The sequence below is a fragment of the Scomber japonicus genome, chromosome 8 (genome assembly GCF_027409825.1).
Source record: "Scomber japonicus isolate fScoJap1 chromosome 8, fScoJap1.pri, whole genome shotgun sequence".
In the NCBI taxonomy this organism is placed as follows: Eukaryota; Metazoa; Chordata; class Actinopteri; order Scombriformes; family Scombridae; genus Scomber; species Scomber japonicus.
Window position 1 is genome coordinate 26,952,639 of NC_070585.1, and position 13,816 is coordinate 26,966,454.

Here is a 13,816-nt window from a genome sequence, read left to right on the forward strand (position 1 = left end):
AAAAGGATCATGAAAACTGTTGATCCCTTGAGTTTAACGTTGAATTGTGTAGCTTTTATTTCAACGCGGCAGAGATTCATTAAAATGTAGTGTAGTTGCTAGACGGGGCTCACGTTGCTGGAGGATTGCTGTCCAACCAAGAAGTCCCTCCTTGCAGGTTGTCACTTTCACTCAGCGCCCTTCCCTTCCGACGTCCTGTATCCGTCGGTGCAGCTGTAGCGGTTACCACGGCAGCGGGCACAGGAAGGAAGTGGGATGGGCTCGGGATGCTGATGTGTTTGGGTGGCGTCAGCGCACGACGGGCCCGCTTATCATCTCGCTCTGCATCTGCGAGTAACAGAACGCCGACGTCACCCTTCCTCGGCCCGGCCTTCTCTCGCTCTGTGACAGGTGGATGTTTCCCAGGTGTGTTGACGGGGCTTGTCGCGACCACAGATGCTGCTGTGGCGTTTGCCGCTAGGGTCGACGGATGGTGGAAGAGTTCCTCTGAGCACGAGCGAGCTGGAGTGCTGCAGAGAGCAGAGCAAACTAAACGTATTGCTGCCTGGTTATCATCCTATATCATCAGACAGCATTCCTCTGGAGGAGCCTAAATGAAGGTTTTTTTGAAGACATAAATCTGAGAAAATAGCAAAGCATGATCACAAATCCCTTCAGTGCATACTGGACGGGAAAACAAATTTGAGTCACACAGCCAAGGCAAAATTCACTGAACACTCTGTTGTTTGTTATCCTGTGATGAACAGCTACTTTCTGGGAGGCTTATTATTCGACTGTAAATTCCCAGAATGCATGGCAGGGAGGGAGAGACTGGCCAGCTGCCGGCAGTGAAAGGGCCAGATTCAGTCCAAGCCTGCTCAGGGTCAGGGAAGGAAAAAGGCCTCATTTCCTTACATCCTTAGGGTGGGCCGTATGTTCCCTGCAAGTGTGTTTGTGTGTGTAGACACATTTTTCTGTGTGCGTGCTGTTATGTATGGTTGGTATTTTAAGGCATGTACAGTTTTGCCCCAAGAGTTCCACAGTAGTGTAGACAGGAATGCCCTATTGCAATATTATTGGAAACTATAAAATACTCAATTGTGTTTCTTGGTGCAAGCTTGTTTTATTTCTAGATTCAGAGTTGATCTATTCATTACATATTTTTGTCTCTCTGGTGAAACTTAAAATAAATATTCACCCCTATAAAATGTTACACCTCACTCTCCATTTCAATTCAAGCTAAGAAACACAATAAACAGCTAACACACACACATACACACACACACACACACACACACACACACACACACACACACACACACACACCACCACCACCACAGGGCTCAAAGTCAACTCTGACCACACAATTTCCTTAAAAATTCAAAACACTGATATGCTGATGTGATACAGCCACTTAACAACATTAACTCCTGGCAGCACTAAAATGCACAAATTCCAGTCTCAAGTTATCTTTTGGAAAATGGAAGCTGTTACCAACTAAAGCAGGAGCACATATCAAAGCCTTTCAGAAACACCCCCCCCCCACGCCCCCCCGCCTTGCCGTTTCCTTGCAACAAAGCTATAAATCACAACAACAACATGTCCGATTTCTACTGAGTATTCTTTTCACTCCCCTTTTCACTGAAACACTGACAATCCAATCAGTGCCAGAAAAAATGTGCCAGAAAAAAAGAGGGGGAAACTGGGGGTGTGATTCTAATAACCCTCCAAAAGGACTCTGAATGAAACCACTGCTTGACTAGGAAATAACACCGGATAAAGCTGGATTGGATTGTGAAATAACATCACAGAGCTAAAACTCACAGTGGAGTGACAACATTATAATCACACTGGACTTCTGAACTGTAAAATAGATAATAGCTCATAATCCTCACCCTTGCTACCTGACACCAAGTATAAAAGTTGTGGCCTCAGACTCGCCTGCTTGATAAAGCCCCTGTGCACTGATATCATGTCCTTCATGTATCTTGTTAACTGTAATAGAAACAAAGCTCGGGCCGTGGCAATGCCAAAGAGGAAAGGGACCAGATGGTGTGAAATTTCTTCTAAGTAAAGTTGGTGGATTATGCTAAATGACTGAGACATTGTTTTTGGAAACACATATTGCTGTTGAGATTTTTAAATTAAATTTTTTAAGTGGCACAAACACAATCCCATTCACCAGGACTGTACTGTGGTGCAGGCAGGAGTCTCAGAGGCAGAGCTTACACTTTTTATCTACATGGCAAAATGTCCCCAGGACTTAAATGGGCCTTAAACAGGAGAAATGTTGAGCTAAAATAAAAACCTGTGCTGCTCATTTAATTTATGGCTAATATTAAAAAGAAGATAGAAAAAAACAGAAGCAATAAACATCTATAATCAAAACAAGAAATTGCAAATGCTGTAAGACCGATCGATTAGCTTTAAGATTTGATTAATTTAGAGGAAGGACAAAAAAAAGAATTTGGCTGCTTATTTGGGGAACTGAGAAAAACATGAACTAAGGTAAAGACCTTTCCGCTGAGGTGACCTTCAGGTGATTTACAGCCTCCCTGGAGGACTCTGCATAGGATTCGGGGAGGCTATAGGGCGGAGGCTCACTGCTTCTCCTCAAGCCTGACGCATGGACCTCAATGCAAAGTGTGGAGGGAGTCCACTCCTCTTTCTCCTGGTCCGTCTCAATCTGTGTCTGGGGTTCAAAGGGCAGGGCGGGGTACAGACTGGGGGACACTGGAGGTGGGGTGTCTATCCTAGGGACGTCATTTAAACTGTTATATCACCCATTTACATGCATCACACAGGGAAGGAAGATGTAATCATGATGGAGCAAAATGAGCAACGAAGACATGACGGTTACGAGACATGGAACAAGCATGAATGTAATGAGGGATGAGTGGGTTCACAGAGGTAAAAGAAGACAGAAAGAGGGGAAAATGGTATGGTACACAATGCAAAGGAAAGAGATGGAGGAGAAAAAAAACAAACAATGAATGAAAAATCAATGAATACATGAATCTTGTCATAACACCATGATGGATGAAGTTAATGGGAGAAATGAGTGACAAATTAGCAGCACACACTTGGTGATGTGATGCACATCCAGTCCAGTATATCCACCCACTCCCAGCACTTTTTAAGAACATGCAGAAATTATAAATATGGCTTTTAAACAAATGTCTTCAATCGCCTGATGTTGTATGTCAATGCAGTTAAATTAGGATACGTCAAAACCTTTAAAATAACAGCCTTCAAAAACTCAGTCAAACTTCTCACACTTCTATACACTATACACTCGACTAAAGCTGCACATACTGATGCTACGATTGATTAGAGCACACTGAGGAATCCACTTAGCGAGCAAATTTTTGAAACTTCTACATGGGGCGAGCCAAGATAACGATAAAACACGAAACGAAAATCTGTGATATCCCAGCGTTCTTATGATGACTCGCCAAACCAATAAATGCCAATAAGACCGTTAGACTTAAATCTGCCTCATTTTTGTCTGTGTGGCATATTTCACACATTCGCTTCAATCAGAGTTCGAGCCAATGAAAACACACATCTGGCCTCCATCAGCCACTCCCACATGTACAGAACTGGACAGAGAGAAACAATCGAAAGTTGAAAAGTTTGATTCCAGACATCTGCATTTTGACACAAGAGACATCTATTCTTGCAAAAAAATGAATAAACAACACAAGATGACCTCAAAAGGATGTCGATGGGGACTAAAATATCAGTATCAGTAGTGAACGATAAAAGCAGATATGATATGTTCCCTCCCCCCCCAACATCTATCATCCATTCAGCGCGCTCAGTTTATTGTCTACCTCCACCCATGTTTAAGTCCTTTGTGTTTAAAATTACTCATGCAAATTTAAAAGACACGAAACAGATGGACGCTAGATCATACTTAATAAACTTCTTCTCATCAAACTGCATTTTCAACTGAAGCAGAAATACAATAAATTTCTCTGCCAAATAAAGTTGCAACATTCAAGTCATGGTAGTACACCCTATTCCCAAATAACCCGATTTATTACGCAACTACACTCTCCTGACAACTACCAGCAACATTCAAGACCTCGACTGGCTCAGCGGTGGAGGTACCACCCATCTTTAAAAAAAAAAATATCATCAGATGTCAAATGTGCCTGTGTCAAAGTTTACAATGAATTCACAGAGGAAAGCTTAAAATAAAAGCTTGTTTTGTTTAGGAAATAAGGTCTTTAAGTTCTTAGAACAAAACAGGATTATGTAATGGTACATTTATTATATATTTATTATGTATTACTCAAAAAACCCTGATTAAAACCTCCTTTGCCGAATGTCCTATTTTTCTATGTAAAGGGGATTAAGTATTTAATTGTATAAGCATTTGCAGACTAAGTACAGAGTTCAGTTTCATAGGATATTCAGTCAATCTATGGTTAGTAACATTAACAGATACACTTTATAAAGCAATCACCACCTTCTTTAAATGTCCTTTTGAGTAACCCAAATAGGCAAGAAAAGCTCGATCATTACGTTGCTTAATGCTGTCATATTTTAAAAAAGGTTCTCATTAAAGCCACACTCACCTGAAAGGTCTGTCTCCCCCTATAGGTGAAGTGGCTGTACTCCAGCTCTTGCGTCCTCCCTCGTCTTTGTCGCTCTTCTTCTTACGGAGCGGGTTTGGCACATATCCACTCTGGTTGCTCCTGTTGGGCAGGTACTGGTTAAAAGGCATGGCGGTCCGGGGCTCGCTGACTGAAGTCCGCCGCGCCAACATGTCGTCTTTACGGACATCTGGCATCTTCCGGTGTGGGGCGCCGTCGGACTCTGAGTCACTGCCGCGGCCTGTTAAGAGGAGATGAAGTGTTGATGAAGATATTTGTTAGTTTCATGGACTTTTTGACTATAATGGCATCACAGGAAAATCATCCTGCAGCTGATTTGGTCATAGTTGAACATCCAAAAACTTAATTCCACAATCACTAATACAATATTTGCTCTCTTTAGAAATTAAATTGTATAATTCAGTAGACTGTAAAAGGTATGTGGAGCTTCTTTTTGTGATTTAGAAATGTGATGAGGGATGAACTCTTTACAACTGAAGGGAGGTAATTTTCTTCTCATTCTTTGATAGGAGACATTAAATAAAGGCATAGTGCTTGCAATTACTTTTAAATATAATTGAGGAGTCAAGTCATCATTATAGTGAAGTGACTGGATATACTTGAACAGGCAGCTTACTTGATTTCCATTACTTTAAGTCTATTAAGAACAGTGATTACTGGAAAACAAAGTAACTCAAAGGTGTGGCATTATATATTTGTGTTACAAGTATTATTACAAAGGTTATTTAAACACAATTTTCTTTGCAATTCTATACACCCCTCAATTTTCTCATTTAACATGCTATTACTTGCTATTAAGCAGTCTAAGTAGCAATAATGTCTCATGTCAAATATGTTCTGTTACTTTCTGAATGATACTGTGCATTAAAATTAACCGTGATCGCCCTTTAAATATCCCGGAAAGCAAGAAGCACCCAGATTGCTGAGTCAGAGTGAGAGAGAGCGAAAGAGAGTGAGAGAGAGATAGACAGAAAGGGAGGGTGAGATAGACACAGAGAATAAATCCAAAAATAAATTGGAGAGAGAGACACTTGACTGTGGAATCTCACGGCGGCTAACCCGGATTGCCAATCTCTGCAATAAATATCACTTAAAATCTGTAAAAATCTTTCCTATTACATCATATAGGCCTACAAAACATTACAGTTTCTGTTTCAGTATCATTATATAGAGTGCATTCCAGCGGCTGAGCATAAATCAACACCGAGCAGCTTGATGGGCTGTTTTTTATGAAACAAAGCAAGACACATAAATCATCACTAAATTTGTATTGTGCAGCTTCTACTGCCTCTAAATTCTAGCCTACAATTCGGAAGAATTTACTTAGCATGCCACTGTGTCTGCCTGTATCATTTTTAAAACACACTGTTAGCTCTTTAATGTCAGTGGCAACACCTGGCTTTACAGACGTGCATTGCTCAAGGACTTTCCCTGCTTGGCGTCTTAAATTCCTCACTACATTTCCAGTGTTGTGTCACCTTCATTTAGATGTTTTTTGCTAATGCTAGCCCAAAGGCAATATGTACGACAGCAGGTAATAGATACCTTCAGTCTTACTTCACTCAAGGTCTCCAAAAATTCTTCGCCAAGATGTTCAGCACATGTGCTACTGGAATCCCCCTTCCCTGAATATGTGTGTGTACTCAATCTACGACCCATTTCAAACAGATCCAAACCTTAAGTTTTGAACTGATACATGTGGATGCAGCCACAGCTCCCACTGGAAACAAACGTCACATTTTGAACTTGTGAAAACCTCTTCTTCTATCAATAAACTTCTTCATTTTTATGTGGTCTGAAAAAGATTGACAGATCAAGGTCCAGAAGAGGCCTTGAGGTATCTACACTTCCAAAAATGAATGGTTCAATTATGACTCTTAACCCATCAATTGGAAACATGAGTGACTCCAGTATTCAAGTCTTTAAGGAACAACATATGTCTTCATGGGGCGATCTCCTCTCTTTGCACATATGGTAACACTGAAAGCTTGAGGGGAACGTTCATCATGGTTCAGTGCCATACTGTACCAGGGCTTCACAGAAAACTATTTACATCAATAATCATCAACATCATGCTACAGGAAACATAAAAGCCGTAGAGTCTTGTTAAATAACTGAAAAGATGGAACAGACTTACAAATGCGGAGTGATAGTCACGCTCCACAAATTTTCTAATAGTAATAAAGTGAAATAAATGATGACACTTTCTGGGATTGTATTCATACTGAAGTGGTCTTAAAACCCTTCACAGATCTGTATCTACTGGACTTCATGGATTTCTTTTTTAACAGAAAAAGGAAATCATCTCAAGGACATTACTCAGTTTATTCTTTCAAGCAACAGTTAACTAGCAATGGGTGTTGTCCTGCAAAAGGCTGTACTGTAGGAGCACCAGAAGCACAAAGTGACTCATTTATCAACACTGTATCTATCTACAAAACTTGGCCCAAACAAAAGAACATTATCAATATTACATTTCTCCCAGAGATTGAATTAAACTCGTCCCCCTTAATTACTGTCAGGGTGAAGTCAATCTGCAGAGATGAATAGAGAAAGGACTTAAGGTCAGAGCAGGGAAAAACCTGGCGGAGCCGAATTTCGGTAAATGCTAATAAATGGATGCTTCTGTTCTGGGGTGAACTCAAAGTGCTCTGTGATTGGATGAAAGCTGCATTGTTATCCGCTAATCTTGTCTGTGCCTCCTGGGCCCGATCTGAACTGTTTATATTATGATAACCAGAATAGTGGATGTGCAAAATCTGATCAGACATGCAGATTTCTATAAAACTATTGAACCACATGTGTAGATTTTGGCCTCTGACTAACATCTTTATCCTCCTAAAATGTGCCTGAACAGCAAAGTGGATCTGACAGTAATAAATCCAGAAAATACCCAAAGGAAATTCCAACTTCAGACAATCTTATGTTGCACTATATCATCAATCTGCAATGTTCAAAGCATTCCAGGATATTTTTTTTCATTTAGTTCTTTGCTAAGCCCATTTCTCCAACCTGCCTCCTCATATTTTCATCGGTTAGTAATTAGTTTCTTAATTTTAAAATGACTGAGCTTGCTGCTTTTGATGAAAGGTGGGTGTATGGGAATAGAAGCAGCTTGACAATATGACTAATCAGCTGTGGGTTATGAATATATATATATATATATATATGTATGTTGGTGGAGGGATGGTGGTGATAATGCTTGCATCACATGAGTTAGAGGGTGTAAAACAGTGTCTTTTGACAGCTTTACATTCTAGTCAATTAAGGCTAATGTAGGAGGTGAAAGTGGTGTCTCTGTCCTTTTATGGACTTATTGCATAACCATCAAAGTGCAAAAATGTGACTGTTTAACAAGCCTTAATCTTTTATTTATAATATCTGACAGTCTAATTGATGATCATTGATTCATAGAGTACTTGTATGAAAAGCTATGGCTGCTTATCTGCAAGGTTGAGAAAATACATGACCAAACAATACGGTTAATTACTTTGTTTCTTTTAACAGAAGTGTATTTTTTCCCCTCTCATTTCCCACAAAGTTTAACATCACCTTCCAAAACAACAACCACATTTTTTGGATAGCTTGACTCTTGGTGACAGCAGTTTCGGAGATGGCAGTTTCCTTTGCACTTCCCTCAAAACAAAAACACAGTCAGACAGGATGCTTGGTTTCTGCTCCGTGTTTTCCCACATGCAGTCCAGAGATGAAACACGCATTACGCTCTGCGACGACTGCCGTAACCTTTTATAGCCTGTCATTAAAATTTAAAAGGGTGACATTCAAACACAAGTGTCGCCATCAACAGCTTTCAATGGCAGCATATGGTCAGCGTGGCATTAAAAAGTATTTACTGTATATGAAGCCAAACCATTTTTGACTTCAACGCAAAGCAGAACAAAAACCTTCACAGCTGTTTGCAGTTTATGCTTGTCTTGAAAAACTTATTATGTCTTCACACTACTGTGAAAATAAAGTTATCATAGAGTGAAAGACACAGCAATGTGCAGAGATAAAATGCATATAATTTAATCCTTATGTTCAGTTTTAGTGTCTGTAATTCTTTATTGTATCCACCAGTGTGGCTCTGTGTGTTTGCTAATACCTGAAGAGTCTACTGGCTTTTGAATCTCACAGCAAACACTGAAACAACCACCCTAAAAACAAACTGAAGATAAACTTAATTTGGCAGGTGAATCTAGAGAAGAAGGGTTAGAAATCAAAGTGAGAAATACCTATCTGGCATCGTTACTGCACAGCCTTTATGGAAAGTTGGCAGGGAGACTCCTCACAGATAACATGAGCCTGGTGTCATGACAACTGATATATAATAGACTCATGAAATAGTGGATGAGGGAGGTAAAAAAATGAATCATACAAGGATTTCCTTGTACAATACTTGAAATCTAAAAACTAATTCCTGGAAAACTCAAAAATTATGCACATCTTATTGCCAGGATATATCATCTCAGGAAGTCACATTTCATAAACTTCATTTGATGAGTTTGCATTCCAAGTATCGAGTCTGAGTTTCATTATGATAAAGATGGGGATGTGTCCTTTGTTCTTAAACTGAAACCATATCAGTTTCTGTTATCCAATGATCCCTGACAGATCTGCCAAGTGTCAGATCAAAAACCCCCGGTGCGAGCTATCATTCAAACAACCGCACTTCCCTCTCTTTCTCTTCTTTGTGTCACACGCTACATCACACCGCTTCATCTCTCTGTAAGTGCTGTCACTCACCATCTCGCGCCACACTTCAAGAGAGCTCCATCAAAACAACCGTAGTCCAGGACAACGGGCTCAAACACTGAAGCACAGAGACACTTTTGTGTTGATGTCAATGGCAGGACTGGAAAGGTGTCACAAACAGTATGAATGGCGAGCCTCGACAAGCACAGTGGCTAAGGCACCCGATTGTTCATATAGTGTATATAAATAGACCCACGCAGATGTAGACATAGATTCAATTACTGTGCAATAAAACAGAAATTCGGCTATATGCAATTTTGGAAAGTATTGGAAAAATCTGAGCAGAAAATGAGGAGGAAAAAAAGATCAAGAGGAGGAGAATTTAATTATTCATCACCTTGTTACTTGTCTAAAAGGAGGAGGGATAGTTATGTATTGAATGAGTAGAAGCAATAAAAGGGGGGTGGTGGTGTCTTAGTATATCTTAAAATTTCTATGATAAGCATTTATCTAATTGAGCTACAACTGAGCCGGGGGTTGAATGTCTCACATTGTTTAAACTACAGCTATAATTGTGACAATTTTATCCTCTATTAAAAGGAACACAGATCTGATATCTTAACTGCAAATTACAACATGAAATTTCGCTTCTTAATCCCTGATCTGTATCTATGTAGCCGTCTTACCACTTATTTCATCACACAAGTCAGAAGTTTTCCATGTTTCCATTAGAACAAATTAATCTAATGTGTCTGTCTAGGATGTCATCTTGGTGGAGTCTGTGTTACCATGACATAACGGAGATGTGTTCAATCACAAAAACAGATGTGACCACATTTGTTTTTGTAGTTGGACTCGTGCATGATTTTTGATATTAGTTATTTCAGCCTGACATCAGATATGGATGATGCTAGCGCAGATACGAACAGATGTGAATGAAGCTTTCCAGCAAGGAACATGTGGCGCGAGTGTCGTTTTTGTCCTAGATTAATAAAGTGATAACATAGTGGATCTATAATATTTTAAATCTCATATTTTAATATTTTAAATGTTTTACTTCTGCAATAGGTGTGGAGCAGTTTGGAGCATATGCAGGCATTACACAATAGGCCTTCACAACATGATACATATGGCTGAAATTAAAACAATGGCTATGTGTACAAAGTAATCTTTCTATCAGAGTTCCTGCCATGAATATGAGAAAGAAATACCTGCCCTCCCATGTCATGATCGACGCCCCACAGAGGCAGTCACATAGTGTTTCCTAAGCCAGCTACCTAAAAAAACCCAACAGCTTGGCTTTAAAAAAAAAAAAGAAAGGCATTGCACTGAGATCATTCACTTTATTCTTTCAGATAGCCTTTGAGCAGCTCTGGGCGTTGTCCTGCAAAAACACAGGGAGCTGAACAACAGGCTTTACTACAGTAACACTGGAAGGACAATGCACCTCATTCATCTCTATAATGTATCTGTACACCAAATTTAAACCAAACAAAGCGGCCCGTACCGAATTACTTCCCTTCCACAAGACAAATGGCTGTAGCTAAAATGACACAATGCTTATTGAACAGATTTAACCTCCAGCCTTGTATTTTTAGAATCAACCTTTCTAAATTCCCATCATACTGCCATAATCACCTCTAAACTAGTATTAGCCCTGTCTCCAATGCAGGAACTTCAGGAAGTTCCAGGTAAAATTTAGGAGGCGGGACCTTTACAGGAATGTCTTTTCAGCTGTTGTGTTTCCACAACAGAGTAGGACCCAGATAGGACCCAGATAGGACCCACTGGACTCTGACCGTGATGTCACAGAGGCGACTCGCCGAAAACATAAAGAAAACGACAACGAGGAGGTAAACATGGAAGGAGCTGAGCTGGTTGCCGCGTTTCTGGTTTGTGTGTTCGTGTACATGATGGTGGACGTTATAAACTGTTTTCCAGCGGTGTAGACGCTTTCTACGACTATTATTTTGGCGCTTTCTGTTGATGCCACATCCTGCTTTGAGTATACCCAATCAGCACCGATTACCCTGAGGTTCCTGCACTGAAAACGCGCCTATTGGTATTAGGTTGTGAGTTCTATGTGAGTATGTGTGAAATAAGTTTCCATCCTACCATCGCTGCTGCCGCGGGCGACCAGGACGTCTGGCGACGGGGTCTGTCGTGAGCGTGAGCCGAAGGAGTCCAGGCTGTCGAACGAGTCCTCGCGGCCGTGGCGTGGCGGAGAGAGGGAGTCGCTGCGTTCAGAGTCCCAGCAGTCAATGTAGCCACTGTCCCGAATGCTACGTTTAGGGCTCTCTGCCTCCTCCACCTCCTAAAAATGTGTGGAAACACACCCAGGTTGCACCAAATGAACAAATGTGTGTAAAGTTCATGGAGAAAAAAAGTAAAGAGGCATGACATTTGGTGCTCAGGACATGCATATTAAGAAGGAACTGCTTTTGCATAAACATGAACTGACTTTGTGTCTGGTCAAACAATACCTGAGGAGTTTGTTCATGTCCTCATCACCATAATCATCACATCATATCTCTGTATTTTTCCAGCATCTAACCTCTAAACTCTAATTTACTTTTCTTGTCTCTTGTAGATGAACTTTCTCTAACCCTCTCGCTCTTTCTCCTTCTGCTTCTCTGTGTTATGTCATCCTTTTCTCAGCTTGAATCCCTCTCCGTCACTCTCTCTTCACCTCAGGGACCCCTCCCCTCCATCTGTCTGCTGCCGAAACATGTCTCTGCAGCTAATGGAAGGTGGGGAAAGGCCTTTCCTGCCTAGTAAAATACTTCCTGTTTCTGACCCCTGTGCAGTCTGATTTGTATCTCCGAACTACATATTATGATTTCAGCTAGACTCCTTTCACAGTATTTCAAATACTGTACATCTTTCATACGCCAAATGCTCTTGGGAAAGTAATGACATCATAATGTGGAGGTGTGCTGGTCACATTTTCTGAATAGCAGAAAACATCTGCTTGAAAATCCCATGAACATAGCTTAATTCACAAATCAGCTGTCAAATTTTAGTTTTTAAATGAACCACTGCCAGAATTTTATCACAACGTTAACAAAACAATTGCCTAAACCTAAAACTCCAAACCCATGCCTTGTATTTAAGCGCTTTAATTTACCTTCTAAATCTTCTAACCTAAAGTGGTAACTAGCTATGCATAGTTTTGGTTCATTGATCCAGATTTTTAGACAAATAAAATCTCGGTACCTCTAGAGGTGTGTGAAAAAATTTTTTTTCTTAATTTGGGTGAACAAACCCTTTAACTGATGCACTTATCTTAAGTGGTCAGTGAGTAGCAAATGGTGCAGCTATGCCTCACATTCACCTGCTTGCATTTCAATCATCATTTTTTTGAAGTTCAGCCTCCATTTCATCACCTTTAAAAGAAGAAAACTGTGCCAACGTCTTGAATATGTGCACCCTATGTTCTTTCCTTGTCCCCCTTAATTTTTTTTAATACCTTTTCAGTTTCATGGAAACGTGGCTTTATTTTGGTCATCTGCAACGTGTGGACATCTGGGAAAGATATTTTGCTGAGTTGGCAGTGATTGCTCAGTTTTATAGAATAGAAAAGGGACGTCACAATGTGGAATAAATTGCATAAGGGTGACATCATGGTAATGACCGGTTGTCATAGTATGTGTATGTATAATTGTTTTTGTGTGTGTGTGTAAATGTGTGCCTTGGGGGCTAGCTACTGCTTTTCTTTTTGCATCAGTAAAAGGATAAAACCAGGTGACTGACAATGGAGTCCAAACTGACAGAGGTCATCACTGGACCTACAATGAGGCCCTTGTCCTTTGCCTGAGATGATTTCATAGAAGTCTGGGTACATTTACTGACTACATGAGTGAATCTCACATAAGTTATTCAAGAGAACGTGTGTGTCCTTGCCTCAGGTAACTCTGAGATTTGGTCTCCAAACACTTACAGGATCCAGCAGCCTCTCCATCACTTACACCTCATCACCTGCGGTTGCTAGGAGCTTTTTAAAACAGCCTCATGAGCAACTAATCACTGCATTGTCCCTGTAGTTTAGATTTGTACTAAACATGACTTGCCGAACCTTTCGCATCTGTGACAGCAGGCCCTCAAACTCTTTCAGGTCCAGCGTGGGCCCGTTGTAGGAGGTACAGCCGTTGGCAGCTCGACCCAACCAATAGATGGTGATTAGAACCTAAAGAAAATAATTCATTTTATTCCTTTAGGTCAAAGATTATGATAACATGAAAGGAGGAAAGAAAACTGCACATCAGTCTGCTGAGACTCAATGAACCATGACGCACAGCTGTGGACAGAAAGTTGATTAATCATTAAAATGCAGTAAAAAATGCAGAAACCCACCAAGTCTCCCATTTATAATAATAGCAGATATGTACATGATTTTTCAGTCACATCAAGTTTTCATCTGGTAGTCAGGCTCAACTTCTGTAAAAGTAATCTGTACAATACCTTAAATGTGTGTTTGTGTGTGTTTATGTTGCCCAGATTCATTAATCAATAAAAAG

General features: G+C 40.4%; 1 protein-coding gene across 3 annotated transcripts in view; it reads right to left on the minus strand.

Moving 5' to 3' along the window:
* Positions 1-13,816, minus strand: part of LOC128362485 (LIM and calponin homology domains-containing protein 1-like) — a 92,407-nt gene that overhangs the window by 18,081 nt on the left and 60,510 nt on the right. For all 3 annotated transcript variants that reach the window (XM_053323221.1, XM_053323222.1, XM_053323223.1), the window contains 4 exons: positions 13,375-13,485; positions 11,415-11,613; positions 4,566-4,824; positions 114-509 (listed from right to left, as the gene is read on the minus strand). In XM_053323221.1, coding sequence (XP_053179196.1) covers positions 114-509; positions 4,566-4,824; positions 11,415-11,613; positions 13,375-13,485 — 965 coding nt within the window. The remainder of the gene's footprint in view (positions 1-113; positions 510-4,565; positions 4,825-11,414; positions 11,614-13,374; positions 13,486-13,816) is intronic.